The sequence below is a fragment of the Nanorana parkeri genome, unplaced genomic scaffold (assembly GCF_000935625.1).
Source record: "Nanorana parkeri isolate BGI_ZX_2015 unplaced genomic scaffold, ASM93562v1 scaffold739, whole genome shotgun sequence".
Lineage (NCBI taxonomy): Eukaryota > Metazoa > Chordata > Amphibia > Anura > Dicroglossidae > Nanorana > Nanorana parkeri.
In genome coordinates, this window is record NW_017307007.1 from 577,508 (window position 1) to 591,827 (window position 14,320).

The 14,320-nt window shown below is 37.0% G+C and overlaps 1 protein-coding gene across 1 annotated transcript in view; it reads left to right on the forward strand.

The window, feature by feature from the left end:
- The window catches only part of CHRNA7 (cholinergic receptor nicotinic alpha 7 subunit), a 140,022-nt gene that overhangs the window by 94,609 nt on the left and 31,093 nt on the right, over positions 1-14,320 (forward strand). Inside the window, exons 3-4 of the mRNA XM_018564234.1 lie at positions 7,641-7,685; positions 12,997-13,106. Of these exons, the coding sequence (XP_018419736.1) occupies positions 7,641-7,685; positions 12,997-13,106 (155 nt within the window). The remainder of the gene's footprint in view (positions 1-7,640; positions 7,686-12,996; positions 13,107-14,320) is intronic.

A 14,320-nucleotide genomic window follows, 5' to 3' on the forward strand; every position in this document is an offset into this window, starting at 1 on the left:
TATATATATATATATAACACTGAGATATTAGTTTAAAAAGTTGCAAGAAATCGAATTAGTGGACACAATATCAAAAGGGTTAGCATACCTGAATGAGCTTTGCATAGAGTAATCAGAGTAAAACTCACAGCATAAGCAAAGACAATTAGTGAGTGACAAACAACAATGAGAGAAGACAGCATAGCATTGCACATGTACATGCTGACTACCAGCTCTGTGCTAATTATGAATTGAAATGCCTCACCCTGGTCTCATATAAAAAAAAACAACAAAAGCCCACAGGAGATAAGCATTTAACTTTAATTAGGTAGACTCAAGTAGGCACAAAATGTACAAAAGGATTTATTGGAAGGCGAGGATCAGTTCACAGAAGTGGTTCTTGGTTAGTAAGATGCACAGACTAATTAAAAGAATTGGGGACATTTTTACACTTCCTGTGCACAATTGAAAGAATATAAAAACTTTGTTTCATGTAGATGATTTACCATTGTATTACAGATCTGAAAATTATCTGAGAGGGCAGTGTGATCTATAAAGGAGATACTTGTTATACTTCCTTTTCTTATCACAAACTATCAATAACTAATTAAAAAGACTTGGATTTTCAAATGCCTGCTTATTTAAAAAGCAGCATAATTCAATGATTTGAATCTGTAGATACTGAAAAGAGAGCTTCATATGAACCATAAACAGAACATTTGATTGCAACGCTGCTAAATTCACACTCCTATGATATTGGAATTAAACCATCAGAATAAGTTCTTGTTCAGAAAAAAAAAAAAATCACGTTTATTAGTGCTTTTTCTCTTTGGAGACATAACTGGTTCCTAAATATAATGCACTTGAAGAGTCCTATGTGGGGTGCCAATAGTGTTGCTATCACTGGTTAGAATTTCTCTTCCCTGTTTTTGGAATTTTTTTAATTGATTTAGAATCACAGAAAGTTTGCACACAAATGTATTTCAGAGCAAATACAGGTGTATTTTCATACGGTATACAATACATGCACGAGCATGTCCAAAGCATAGGTTTCACATTCAGAAACGTACCCCATGTGTGTGCAAACACTGGTACCTATGTTTACAGAGGACAGGATTTACAGCAGTTGTGGATCCTGGGCATGCTGTATCAAAATTCATCAAATGGCCCTTCACGCCCTTTTTGGTTGGCCTCGAGACCCCTTTAATTTACCTTTTGGATAGCTATGTGGTTTTCTCCTCTTCTTTCCTGCATACTTGTTTTTTCTTCTATGAAATCTGTTTACCCCTGTTTGTTTTGTTGTGCTTTCTGCTGCACTGTCAACTCACTATGGACCTCTTCTATTGCTCCAAAGCAATTCCTTAGTTATCTATACAGTGTTCCCTTGAGTGTGGGCCAAGGATTGATTACAGCGCTGTACAGTACAGTGCCCTGATATGCTGATTGGTTTTTGCTGATTACGGACATGGAGTTTCTTTAATGTTACCTTATGCGTGACTTTGTTGCGTGAATCTTAAAATTTGCAATACACTTTCAGTACTTTTTTTTAAATCTGTTTGTTCTGGAATAAGCCACTGAGCACAAGCCCTAACTTGCACTAGCTGCCATTTTAAAGGGTGCAGGGATGAATACCAGGCTTCCTAATGCGGTTTTAAAATGGTGGCTGGAACTCAAGTGGTTAAAGGAGAACTATGGGGTCAGTGTTTTTCCCCATAGTTCTCCTTAGGGTAACGGGAGGACACAAACTAGCGTCCTCCCGTTACCCTAAGCTCAGTATACCGCGAGCTATACTGAGACGCCGCAGCCGGAGCGGATCCCGACTTAGATGACGGGATCCGCCCAGCTGCGTGAGTGACAGCTGGCTCTGCCTATCTTCTTCAGACTCTTCCTTCTCTCTCTTTTTCCTCTCTCCTATTTCTTCCTTTTTCCGAGAGACGAGCGAACGCGGTATGTGTTCGCTCACCTCCCGATCTACTGAGCCGACCTGTGACAGTCTCATTGTCACAGGTCGGCTAGAACTATGAGGTGAGTGAAAAGCACTCACCTCATAGTTCTCCTTTAAAGAATTTTATAGGGTATGTCTTACTTTTTTCACAACCTGATGATCGTTTGGCATTTTTACAATATTGATCTCCTTTTTACATTTTTGTTATATCCTTTGTAACTTTTACATGGTGAAGGTGTTCCGTTATTTTGATATTTTTTAGTGCCATTTTCCTATTCTTTTTGGCTATTTTCACATTGAACATGAGCCAATAGGTTTCCTTTTAGCCTTTTAAACTTACTGCCCATGGGAATATACTTTGCATTGTGTTTGCAAACAGTTGATTTGAAACCTTTTCATTTCTATTCTTTGTTGTTCGACAGTATTCCCTCCCTGCCTAAGCATTTCAGAGCAGCCCTCAGCATTGTAACATCTTAAAAATAAGAGCCTTTATCTTTCCAGTATGTGTTTGTTTTTCTTTAAACTTAAACTAAATGAAATCATGTTATGGTCACTGCTATCCAGATTTTCTTTCATATGAACATTTTTGATAAGCTCCGCCTTGCTAGAGATTAACGGGTTGAGCAGAACATAATGTCTAGTTGGGGCCTCTACAAACTGTACCATAACATTGTCCTGTTTTAAATTAAAGGCTTTTTACTGTTCTAGCAGTACCATTACACCAATCAATTTTAGGGTACTTAAAATCACCCATTAATACCACTGTTTCAGTGTCTGTAAGGAGGAGTCTCTTCCTCCTTATTAACACTGGGGAGCCTATAACAGACTTCAGTAATTAACTTCATAGTATGTAAACCCATATGCAATTTTATGCATTGTGCTCAGCAACATCACCCTCTCTATCAACAAGGTCCCCTTTCACTCTCACTTTTAGAACACGTCTCACATAGAGATAGATACCACAAAGCTGTCATTTTACCCTGCTTCTTTGAAATAGAGCACAGCTAAAAATATTAACAGCTTAATCATGTGAAGAATTAAGTCAGTGTTCAGCAATACCAATTGAATCATACTGCTCTTCATGTTTCAGTTCTCCTATTTTGTCTTGACAGGCATACTTACCCCTCCACCCTCCACATCAACCCCATTAACTGCCTGCTCAGTGAACAGAAGACTCCTCTCAAGGTTGTCAGGTCTACTCAGTGTTGCAATTTGTTAGATCTCTAATATAATCTTTCAAAAGGGCAACTGGCTCACATTTGTCATCCTGATGCTGTTGCTCCATTTGTGAATACATATGGCACACTGTGCAGTGAGCAAACTCTTTAACCTTGCTAGCACTCATCATTCCAGTTACAGTGTTTATGTTTCTTACAGGAGTTTAAAATGTTTATTAGGCCCCTTTCACATGGCCACTCCAGTCGGGCCTGCCTGTTAGTTTTTCAGGTGGACCAGAACAGATGCCCAAAGCAAGTTTATGGGCAGCCGTGTGTAAATGGACGGGTGTCTGTTTACACCTGGCTACTCCCGCCACCGCCTGGGTTCTGAAAAACAGATGGATCAGAGATCCATTTTGCTGGACTGGATCATGCTGGATTGGGGGTAATCTGATGTAAACAAACACATGTCCCTTTACAACAGATACCCCTTAGACACTCATGGGGTCCGGTAATTGCAGTTTTTTCCTCCATCGCAGGGTGGAGGAAAAAATTGTACAGACACCGACCTAACAGTGGTGACATTTGCTCTGTACTGCTGTAATCAGCAGATAATCTGCGCACGGATCTTCTCCTGATCAGCCCGCGTGAAAGCGTTAAAGACTTCTTTTGTTTAAAACTCCTGTGTTTTCAACTTCACTTATACAAATCCACTTAGTTCACAGTACATCTCTGAGCAAACTTAAATGTTAGTGGACCAACTACTTATATCACACCTGTAAACAAATAACACCCCTTAGTTAACAAACTGAAAGGAAGAAAAAAGTGCAATTAGAAACATGAGGGAGAGGCCCCTTTCACATTGGCAGTCCGTTCAGTTCAGCTTGTCAGTTTTTCAGGTTGGTTTGATCATATGCCCAATGTAACTCTATGGGTGGCTGGCTGTAAATGGACGTTTATCCATATACATCCTATTACCCCTGACTCCATCTAGGGTTGTTCATGACCTGAAATCGAATGTAAACTGACACATGTCTGCTTACATCTGACTCCCCATAGACCTAACATGATCTGGTAAGTTCAGTTTTTTCCTCCAACATAAGATGGTGGAAAAAGTGAATGGACACAGATGTCACAATGGTGACATCCATTGCATACTGCTCCAATTAGCAGGGGATTCATGCATGGATCCCCTGCTAATCAAAATGGATGCTGCCCATGTAAAAGGGGCCAAAAGTAGAAAAAAGTGATTTAAAAATCTAAAAGTAAGGACTACAAAAAAGAAATAGAAAGAGGAAACACACAGCAGTAAAGGTATTTTGAAAAGGAAAACAATTCCAGTTATTATTTCAACTTATATCAACCCACTTATTTGACAATCCCTATGTAACAGTATGTTGCTGTCCATGGTGCTAGCAGAAACTGCTTCTGTTCATAAAGCTTATTCATCATTCTAAGGCAAAGTAAAGCTTTACTTGCAATTAGCCAAAGCAAAGCAAAGCAAATCTGAACCTCATAAGAGTCTCTTAAACACCACTGAAGTAATTGATGTTACTTCCACCTACTTTGTTGAGGACATGCTATATTCAATCTGCAGTGCTTGTGTTCATAAGTAGTTCTTCAGTGCTCACAACATAGCTGTTTTGCAGAGGTGGATCAACAGATAAATTATCTTGAAGAAGTTGTTTGTCATCTCACTATGTGATGCCCTTTAGATGAAAGTACAAAGCAATGGAAAGGATATTTGTTGTGTTGAACTTTTGCATTAGACATTTAACCCTTCATATTTCTGTTTGGGAATGGTATCTAGTTCTAATCTTGTGTGTGTGTATCTTTACAGTGCTCATGTGACCTCCTATATAGTTAATAAACTATAAACATTTATTGTAATTGTAATGAATGAATACAAGTAAATAGCAATAATAATAATAGTTGATACACTACCAATGTTTTCTGCAGCCCTGGCTCGATGCCAGTAACATTAAAACCTAAAGAAATGCATAAAACTCTGAGAATTAAAGCTCTTCCCAAGCAAAAAAAGAAATAAAGTTAGAAACGGAGATAGATGCAAGAGCTTACAATTACAATGTGACAATAAGTAAAACCACATTCATGATAGCAATAGGTAATGTAAGAGCACACTTTATACCAACCTTTGGATGTAGACAGAGGTAGAATTAGGAACAAATCAGATCAGCTGGCAGCAACATCATTTCCTATCCTTTCATGAAAAGTCTGCACATTCCTTTATGTAGGTCAAAGTGGGATCATTTTATGTGTAAGTTACAAGGATTTTTAGAGATCAGTTATGCTACTAATATCACCTGTGACTTGTTACAAAGTGGGAAAATGTGTTCTCTATGGAGTAAGCAATAAAATGTACTTAGAAGATAGTAGTTAATCACTACTACATACTACTTGTGTATCTTACACCACAACATGCCACAGATCACTAGATCTCAGTGCTTAACGGCAGGCAATTTTAGCAGTATGATTGATCTCTTAAAAAATCCCCCGTGTGACTTACATACAAACTCCAGGAGTTATAGGATATTAAAAATAAGGGAGCAAAAATGTGTAACCTTTAAAAATAATGAAGTCTTTGAAAGCTGGCAGCTGGCAAATCAGCCAAAATAACCGACTTGGTGGGAAATGTGCAACTTCTCATTATTCAGTATGTTAGGAAGTAAAAAAAATTGATTTATGTCCAAGACTCATAACCAGTACTCCATAGGACATCCCACACGTCACACTGATCATGTGATTAGGAAAGGAAGGCTCTTAAAGGGGACACATCCACTTAGGTGTGACTATGATGGCATCATAATGGTTCCTTCTTACACAAACCTGTCTCTGCCACAGCGCTTCATTTAGTAACTTGATGGAACTTTTAATACATGCTAAATGTCTCCAAATGTGGTTTTTCAGAGAAGATTTTATTTCACTGGTTAAAGGGTTTATTCTAAAAAGAATTACTGGACATATCAATAATCAGTAGTTTCCTGTAGTTGTTTTTTAAGCCTTAATTTCCACATGCACAGGAATAATGTGGTAAGACCACCTACAATGAATTCAGGGAATGATTCACAGATTTACTGGTTTTACACAGATCCATTTACCAACTCTCTATAAATAAAGTTCCAATAAAGTAGAAAATATTTCTCTCTCACACAACCTGTGGCACTGAACGCTACTCTAATGCAAATAAATCATCCCCTGAAGCCTCTTTAAAAAGCAGCACTTCAGGAAACATCAACCTCCTTTTTCCCTGCAGTGCTCCCACCAACCTAGTCATCGTTACTATGTCCTGTTGTAAACCAGTGAGCGCAGTAGGAGAGCAGGAGTTTGAGACTCCCAGAAGTGTTATTTCTTAAAGTAATTCAGTGGACAATTTCTCTGTGTTAGAATGGCATTGCAGGCAGCAAGAGAGGTATGTTTTTCTTCCTCCCTTGTAGGGAGCTCTTTTACTGGAGCTTTTATCAACAGAGTCTCTTTAATCCAAGAAGATGTAGGAAATGTTTTATAGGATTTAAAAAAAAAAAAAGACCAATATAATATCAGTATGTGTGCAGCTAATGGCAATTTCAAGACTGTGGTAACCACCTTTATTACATGTAGCGAATATTCCAACGATTCATATTGTATGTTTTGCAAGGATGAAACTGATAATAATTATGTGTGTATAATTTTTTATGCTGCACAATTTTTGGTCCCTCTTGCATTATGCTTTTCTGTTGGGGGGCATTGACAAAAGTGAGCATTCCAAGTAAAGGCATCTCTTCTTCTGACAAAAACCCCATCTGGGGTGAACAGCTATGATATCTATGCCTTATCAGCATAGTTACAAAATCCCTGCTCATCTAATTGATGTTATCCCTCATTGGTTTTCTGGTGTCCTCTGATACAGATACTGTACTTGCACACAACTTTATCATTCGATAGCACCAGAAATGCTCTATAAACTGATTTTCTATCACTAATAGCTAAGACATTGGTCATACTTAATATGCCATGTAACTCATTTAAAGTCGAAGAGTAAAAATGTTTTCATCAAATATTAAAGACTGTATTAATACTACTATAATTTGTCTACATGATTTATGTCCATCATATTTTCTCATTTCAATTTTTCATAGCAGAAGAGAAGTGCTTCTTTATTATACTTTACTTTGTATACATTATTCAAAACTAACTGATGACAAATGAATAGACATAGTAATAATGCGTGTTTGTTCCATTCAGTGAAACACTTTTCATGGTCTGCAGATGCAGGGGGCAGGACCGGGATACAATTGCTTAACAGATGTTACCTTTTATGTAGGTTTGCCTGATAATCCTAATCTACTTTTCATATCATGTGGTTACATGCTGTTAATGTTAAAAGCAGCACTTCCCATATGAAAAGGCACTTCAAAGCACATAAAAAGACTAAAGTTAAATTATGGCTTCACAGGGACTTTTAGGAAGAAAGGTGTCTTGGGAACATTTCCAGTAAAATAATATAAAAGAATTTAAACACATGAATTCTGTCTAATAAACACATTGTGTTTCTCTTTCAGGATGAGAAAAACCAAGTTTTAACAACAAATATATGGCTGCAAATGGTAAGTATGTTTGCATGCTTCATATACTTAATGTTTGAGTTTTCGTAACAGCTCTAGTAACATTGTTTAATGTTTTCATTAGGGTTACTGCAAATATTGAAAGGTCAACTACACCAAAACATTGATATTTCAGCTTTGCATGTTTTTTTGCAAGTTGAATCAAATGCTAGCTTTATATACAGTATATGAAGTGATGGTGCCACAATCGCATGTCAATGTTACTGTGAATAAAAATAAACAATTTACAAACTAGTGAATCCAGGCAGTGAGGCCTGACTCAGGGCTTTGTGGCAGGGACCAGGGACATGCTAGAAAGTGCTAATAATGGATTTTTTAAGAACCACGAAAACCTGAAACTGATAACTATATTGCACTGGGGTCCCCAGTTTAAATACCAGATAAGATAATACCTACATGGAGTTTGCATGTTCCCTCTGTGCTGTGTGGGTTTCCTCCCAGGCTCCAAGGACATACTGAAAGGTTAATTGATTCCTGTCCAAATTGTCCCTACTACAGAATGTATGTATGTATGTATGTATGTATGTATGTATGTATGCATGTGGGATGGGTACCTTAGATTGTAAACTTTTTAATGGCAGGGACTGATGTGCATGTACAGTATGTATAGCGCTGCAAAATTGTTTGCACCATTTACATACTTGTAATAAATGTAATGAATGCTATGGTGGATTTACAGCCACTCAATGGGTAGCTAGTGCCCTCTGAATAATTTGTCATAACTTCATAAATGTCCCAATTAGGGATGTTCAGATACCAAGTACCGTACAAGTACAGATACGTTTCCAGCTCCAAGACTAGACTAGAGAAAAATTTTAAAGTTAGGAGGCAGCTGTCATTTTTTAGGAGCTTTCAGAGCTCCTGGGATTCGTGCATCCCTGTTTTGATGTATTATTTTTTTTAAATATATGTATATAAGGGATACCATTTTTTTAAAGTACAAGTACTGATACTTGTCCAAGTACTCACAGATACAAGTACTGATACGTTTTTGTTTATTGTCATATGACAGTTTTTCTAAAACAATACAGACTAATGATTTCAGGACAGTGTTGCTGCAACTGCTGCAACCCTGGTAGTTCTCGTGAAAATGCCAAGTATCGGCACTGGTATCTGAACTGATATCTGAACATCCCTAGTCCCACAAATCAAAAATGAATGACATTCCTTTGTTCTAGGCTAATTGAACTCCCAGACCATCTTCAGAACAACATAAGTTTTGGCAGCAGATAGCCTCTATATAAAAAATAAACCCTCCACTTTCCTCCATAGGTAGAATGACAGAAGCTGTCACTAAAGTAATGACATATGGGATAAGGTTAGATAGAAGAACTCCAGGATGTATTCTGATTAACTTTTGCAGTGGGGCTACCCCATTGGTGTTTGCTCATGAAGAAATGAAGAACAGGTTTGCTTCATCCACCGCCTCCCTGGTCTACACCAAGCACATTTTCTTTTATTACCCTCCAATCTGTTCAGCCACCGGGATCAAGAAATAAAAATTGTATGGCCAGGCATAGAGGAACATATGACCCACTCCCCATCCTCTTACATGACAAGGCTGGTGCTTTAAGATTGTCCCAGTGTTGTCACATAGGGTAAGGGAGACAGTCCTGAGTCCTGTGCAAGCTGCAACTAAAGTTTACTTAGGGCTTCCTTTCATTGCTTTCAGTGGCCAAATGGAGCAGCAGGGGAGTAAAGAAAAGATAAACATGCTGCTGGGTTTCAAATCAAAGCACATTTTAGCTAAACAATTCAACTCTGTCTTGACTGGGATGAAATTGTGAGCATATATGTATGGCTATTCCATTCTACTTTTGTCTTATTAACACTTTTCATTAAACAGTCTTTGACCAACATCACCATTTTACCTTCCTTGCAGGAGGCTAGTATTGCTTTTTCGTTTTCCTGATTACTCAAATCAGGTGCACAAATTGCTGATACATTTATAATAAGCCAGTGCCTAAAATCTGACAAACACATGCCAATGAACCATTTTTCATTTTAGGATTTTCATTTAGACGCCCCTAGCAAGCTTTTTAAAACAGGTTTACAGAAATAAATACAGCAATCAGAGAAATTGTTCTTTTTAAAGCTGCAAATTTATTGAAATACAGAAAAGGAAATGCTCAAATGACATGAATTATGTGAATTACCTTAAATGCCAGTCATTTACTGCATAATTTCTTGTCACTTCTAAACCTATAAAGAATTTTAGATCTGTAAGTAGATTTTGAATTATCTATTATATTTCTTCTGCTTTGAATGTTAAACCATTCTTGCACATGAATGTGTTGTCTATCCTCATTGTATGTATGTGGATAGGAAAAGTTAAATTGACTTAATATTGCATTTTGTTTATTTAATATTTTTGAATCATACATATTTTCACCTTTCATACTAATTAATGAAAAATATGTTGAGCATCAAGTTTTAAAGACTCTGGGATCACTGTTGTGTTGGCCACAACAACCAATTAGCTTCTCGCTATATAGGTCAGATTAAAAACTACTAAAAGACCAAGGATTGGGTGCTATGGACAATTATTTACACTTTATAATTTGTTTATACTCAGTCTGCACCAAATATTTTAAGTCAATCTAATAAAGACATATTAGGGTTAAGATGGCACTAAACTCAGGAGTTAAATCTGTGTATTGTAAAGTAGCCACTGCTCCAAGCTCGCTCCTAGACTATAAATTAGTAAACTAAATGTGAGATTGTAGTCTATCATGTAAGTGATCACGGAGTGGTGGCTACTTTATAACACACAGGGACCATGGGGAACAACATAGCCACCCTCCAGAAGGAAGGACACTGTCAGCACCAATTTAGAGATGATTTGTGGATCTACAGCCGAGTGATACACAAATAAGAAACATTTTTGTTAATAGTTAAGGTACTTGAATGCATTTTTAAGATTTAACTCCTGAGTTTAGTGTCACTTTAAGTATGTCTTTACATACATAAGTATGCTCCCCCCAATAATGTCAAAAAAATCATAATGGACAAGGTTTCTTATGAAAGCAGTTCCGTGACTTTCTCTAAGGTTGTGGGGGTATAAGCTTTTGGTGAGGCACAGACAGGTCAGTCAACTGCAATCTGGACAATGTACAGACAGTTGCACACAGCTGTAGAAGAAACTTTAATTGCAATGATGAAGCATCCAAAGCAGAACGTAATCCTGCTAGGCTCAGCTCAACTCTTAAAAAGGATAATGTTTTTCAGTGGCAGAGAACTAAAATGTCTTTTAAAATAGAATATAGTTACTCACATCAGGTAGAGCAACAGAAAAAAACATCTCAAAGTTGCCCAACTTCTTTTACCTTTTGGCACTCTCTTGTTTACTTACCAAAACCATAATAAACTGTTTTACCTCCCCCTAAAAATTGGTTCATTTTCCTGTTCTTTGATAAAACTTGCATTGCTATAATCACAAAATGTTTTATCATCCACCTCAAGGTAGTAAAATTCCTATTCAGGGATATGGACAAGTATCTGACCTCATCAGCATCCTGGGATTGAATGTAACTGTGATTCAGCATTGGCACTGTCTTTGTATACCATATCTTAATGTATTTGTGCATTAGATGTAGTTTGAAATAATACTGTAAATAGCATGCCTGGAAGGTTAAAAATGACAAAAGTGTCCACGTAAATAATAAAGGATGAAGATTAATCTCAGCCATCAGTGACCTAATAAATCACATTTATTTTTGAATAAACAATAGTCTGAACCTTTGAAGATGAACTCCAGGCATACACACTTTCATTTAGCTATGATATTCAATATTCACAAAGGATATAAATCCATATTGTAGACACCAAATTCCTTTGCAACACCAGATGTTATGATTGTAAAAGTAGTAATGACATAATCGCTGTGCTGTACATAGCCTGTAAAGAGAGCTGAGCTGTGGGAGGGGCCCAGCAAGTCCGACCACTACAGGCTGCCTGCAGAAAACTAAAGAAGGGGGTGGATACAAGACCAGTCACCTTGCACAAGAAGAGAGAGCATCAGTACCCGGTCTTTATTACAGGAATGGTCACATGATTGATTACTGCACTTTGCTGAAATAAATACAGAAAGAACACCAAGATTAATGTAAAGATGCACAAGGCTATTGTACATTATACAATATTTGTTTAGCCTGAATTTCAGCTTTAAGCCTGGGAAAAAATGTGTATTTTATTGTCCTTTTAGTTATACCATCCAGAAGTTGGACTGTGCAAAATCTAAAGACACAGCCTTTTAAACATCAATATATACAAAACAGAAACATTCTCATGTTGTTCCAGTCTAAACCTGTTGTGACACTCACTTCTTTTGAATCCTTTGTCTTACAAGCTTGTGTTTATCATGTGAATTAAGGCAATATGGTCAGTGGACCAGCATCCAGGAAATTAGGCAATTTAAAGTTTATTATGCTGATAACTGATCCAAGCCAAGGGTGCACATTCTTTCCCTGCCTGATTATTACCACTTAAGAAAATCCAATGGTATGTGCCTACCTTTGTTTGTGTAGGTAAGGATCACATGACGTTTTTGTGGATTTCCACACATAATACATTGTTCAGTTTGTTGAAATAAAATTTACAGTAATTATATATATTATTTTATTCTTGAATGAACAGTGCTCTGGACTACAATAGGCAGTTTGCTTAGTACAGAGTGCCCTGTTAAGTAGAGCCAAATTACACATAGAATCAATAATACATTAATAGAGCAAAAACATTAGCACAAACGTCATCACTTTATTTTTATATGATATAAATATTTTTCAAAGATGTTTTTGTGCCCTTTATTTTGTTTTAAAAAGCTGTGGGAAAACATGATTTTTGATCATCTATGAAAGGAAGCAGGAGAGCATTCAGGAATTTTTAACTGACCGTGACCGCAATGAAACATGTTGGAACAAAGAGATAACAGTTTCCGCTCCACTCCTTGAAAAGCAATGCAATCAGAGTTATTGTATATTTTTTCTAAACAATCAGCTGATCCGCAATTGCATGCTCCATGCAGTATGTAATCTTACATGCAGGCACGCTGGCTTTCTGTCCATTTATAAGCTTTTTCCTGCCGTTAGATCTTGGCCCCTGACTCGTATAGTGTGCTTTCTAATGGTATTTTAAAGGTAGGTAAAGTCCTGTTCTTTCAGTCATTTTATTCCCTGCCAGTTGAGTAATACTGTTTTGAATGACAGCTGTACATTTTGTTGGGTGTCGTATAATTCCCTAGGACGTGGGAACAGAAAAGTGCTTTTAATCCATTTTTTCTCCTTTTACACTTCAGTATTGGACAGATTACTATTTACAATGGAATGTGTCTGAATACCCTGGAGTGAAAAATGTTCGTTTCCCAGATGGACAAATTTGGAAGCCAGATATCCTTCTATATAACAGGTATGTGTTTAGCTTGAACAAAAGCCTTTGTGTTCATTAGTTCAAGAGATTAGCAGTGTGCATGTGGCAGTAATAGAATTAGCTGCCATAATTTAAAGGAGTGCTGAGTCACTGTCCAAGAACAGAATAGTACAGAATAACCCGGGGTTATTGCCGAAACATAACACATCTTAAAATAAATTTGTTTATATTAGTTGGTTTTTATTTACGAAGCAGATGGTGAAACTGCAGCTTTATATATCTTATGGTTCTCCAGCTGTTGCTCAACTGAATATGCATGATTCCAACCAGCAATAGCCCAGAAAGCTGATATATTTCTTGTGTATGATCTACCTGGTGTTATCAGATTGGGATCTCTTAAAAAATAACCAGTAAAACTGAATTACTAAAGGAGTAAAACATGTTCACTTACAAGTTGAATGTTTGCTTAGCTTAGTGAATAAAGTCAGACTGTATTCATTTTAATTGTCCAGTTATGTGCAAGGCAAAATCCTGCTTGTTTGTTTGTTTATTTGCCTGCACATGATTGGGTATTCAAGGTGAATGCTCCTTTGCAAAGTAAACACATGCATTGCTAAGTGAAAGTTGCAAACTTCTTTAGTAAATCATCTCAATATCTGCCAAGTCGTGCAGGTCATTCCAATGCATATGCAAAAGCTTTGCCTTTCTAAATCTAAAAATAAGCTCTTGCAAACAGCTTCCTTTAGATTTTTGTTGGCTTTCATCTGCGCTCTAGCATTATGGGGTTGATTTTACTAAAGGCAAATAAGCTGTTCAGTTTGCAAAGGAATTTTCACTTTGCTAGGACATTTACCCACTAGCTTAGGGAATGAGATAAAGCTCTGCTGACTTCCAGCAATCAATCAAGTGCAAGCAAAAATACTGTTTTCCCCATGCACATGATTTGGTATTATTTGCAAAGTAAATCTTCACCACATTTTGCAAAATGCAAATTCACTTGCTAAGTAAACAGCATATTTGCCTATAGTAAATCACCCCTGTGTCTTATATTTAATGTAAATGTAACAGTCCTTAGCCTTAGAGACACCAAAGATATTGTTTTTTTTAAAATAGCCATAGGCTATTACAGCTGATGAGAAGGTGCCAGGTCAAGGAAAGTTACCAAGCTATGGCAATGGAGGAGTAGAAAAATGCATTGAACCACATATGTAAAGGGCTGTTATATCATTTAGTATCAATTAATTCCTTCATGA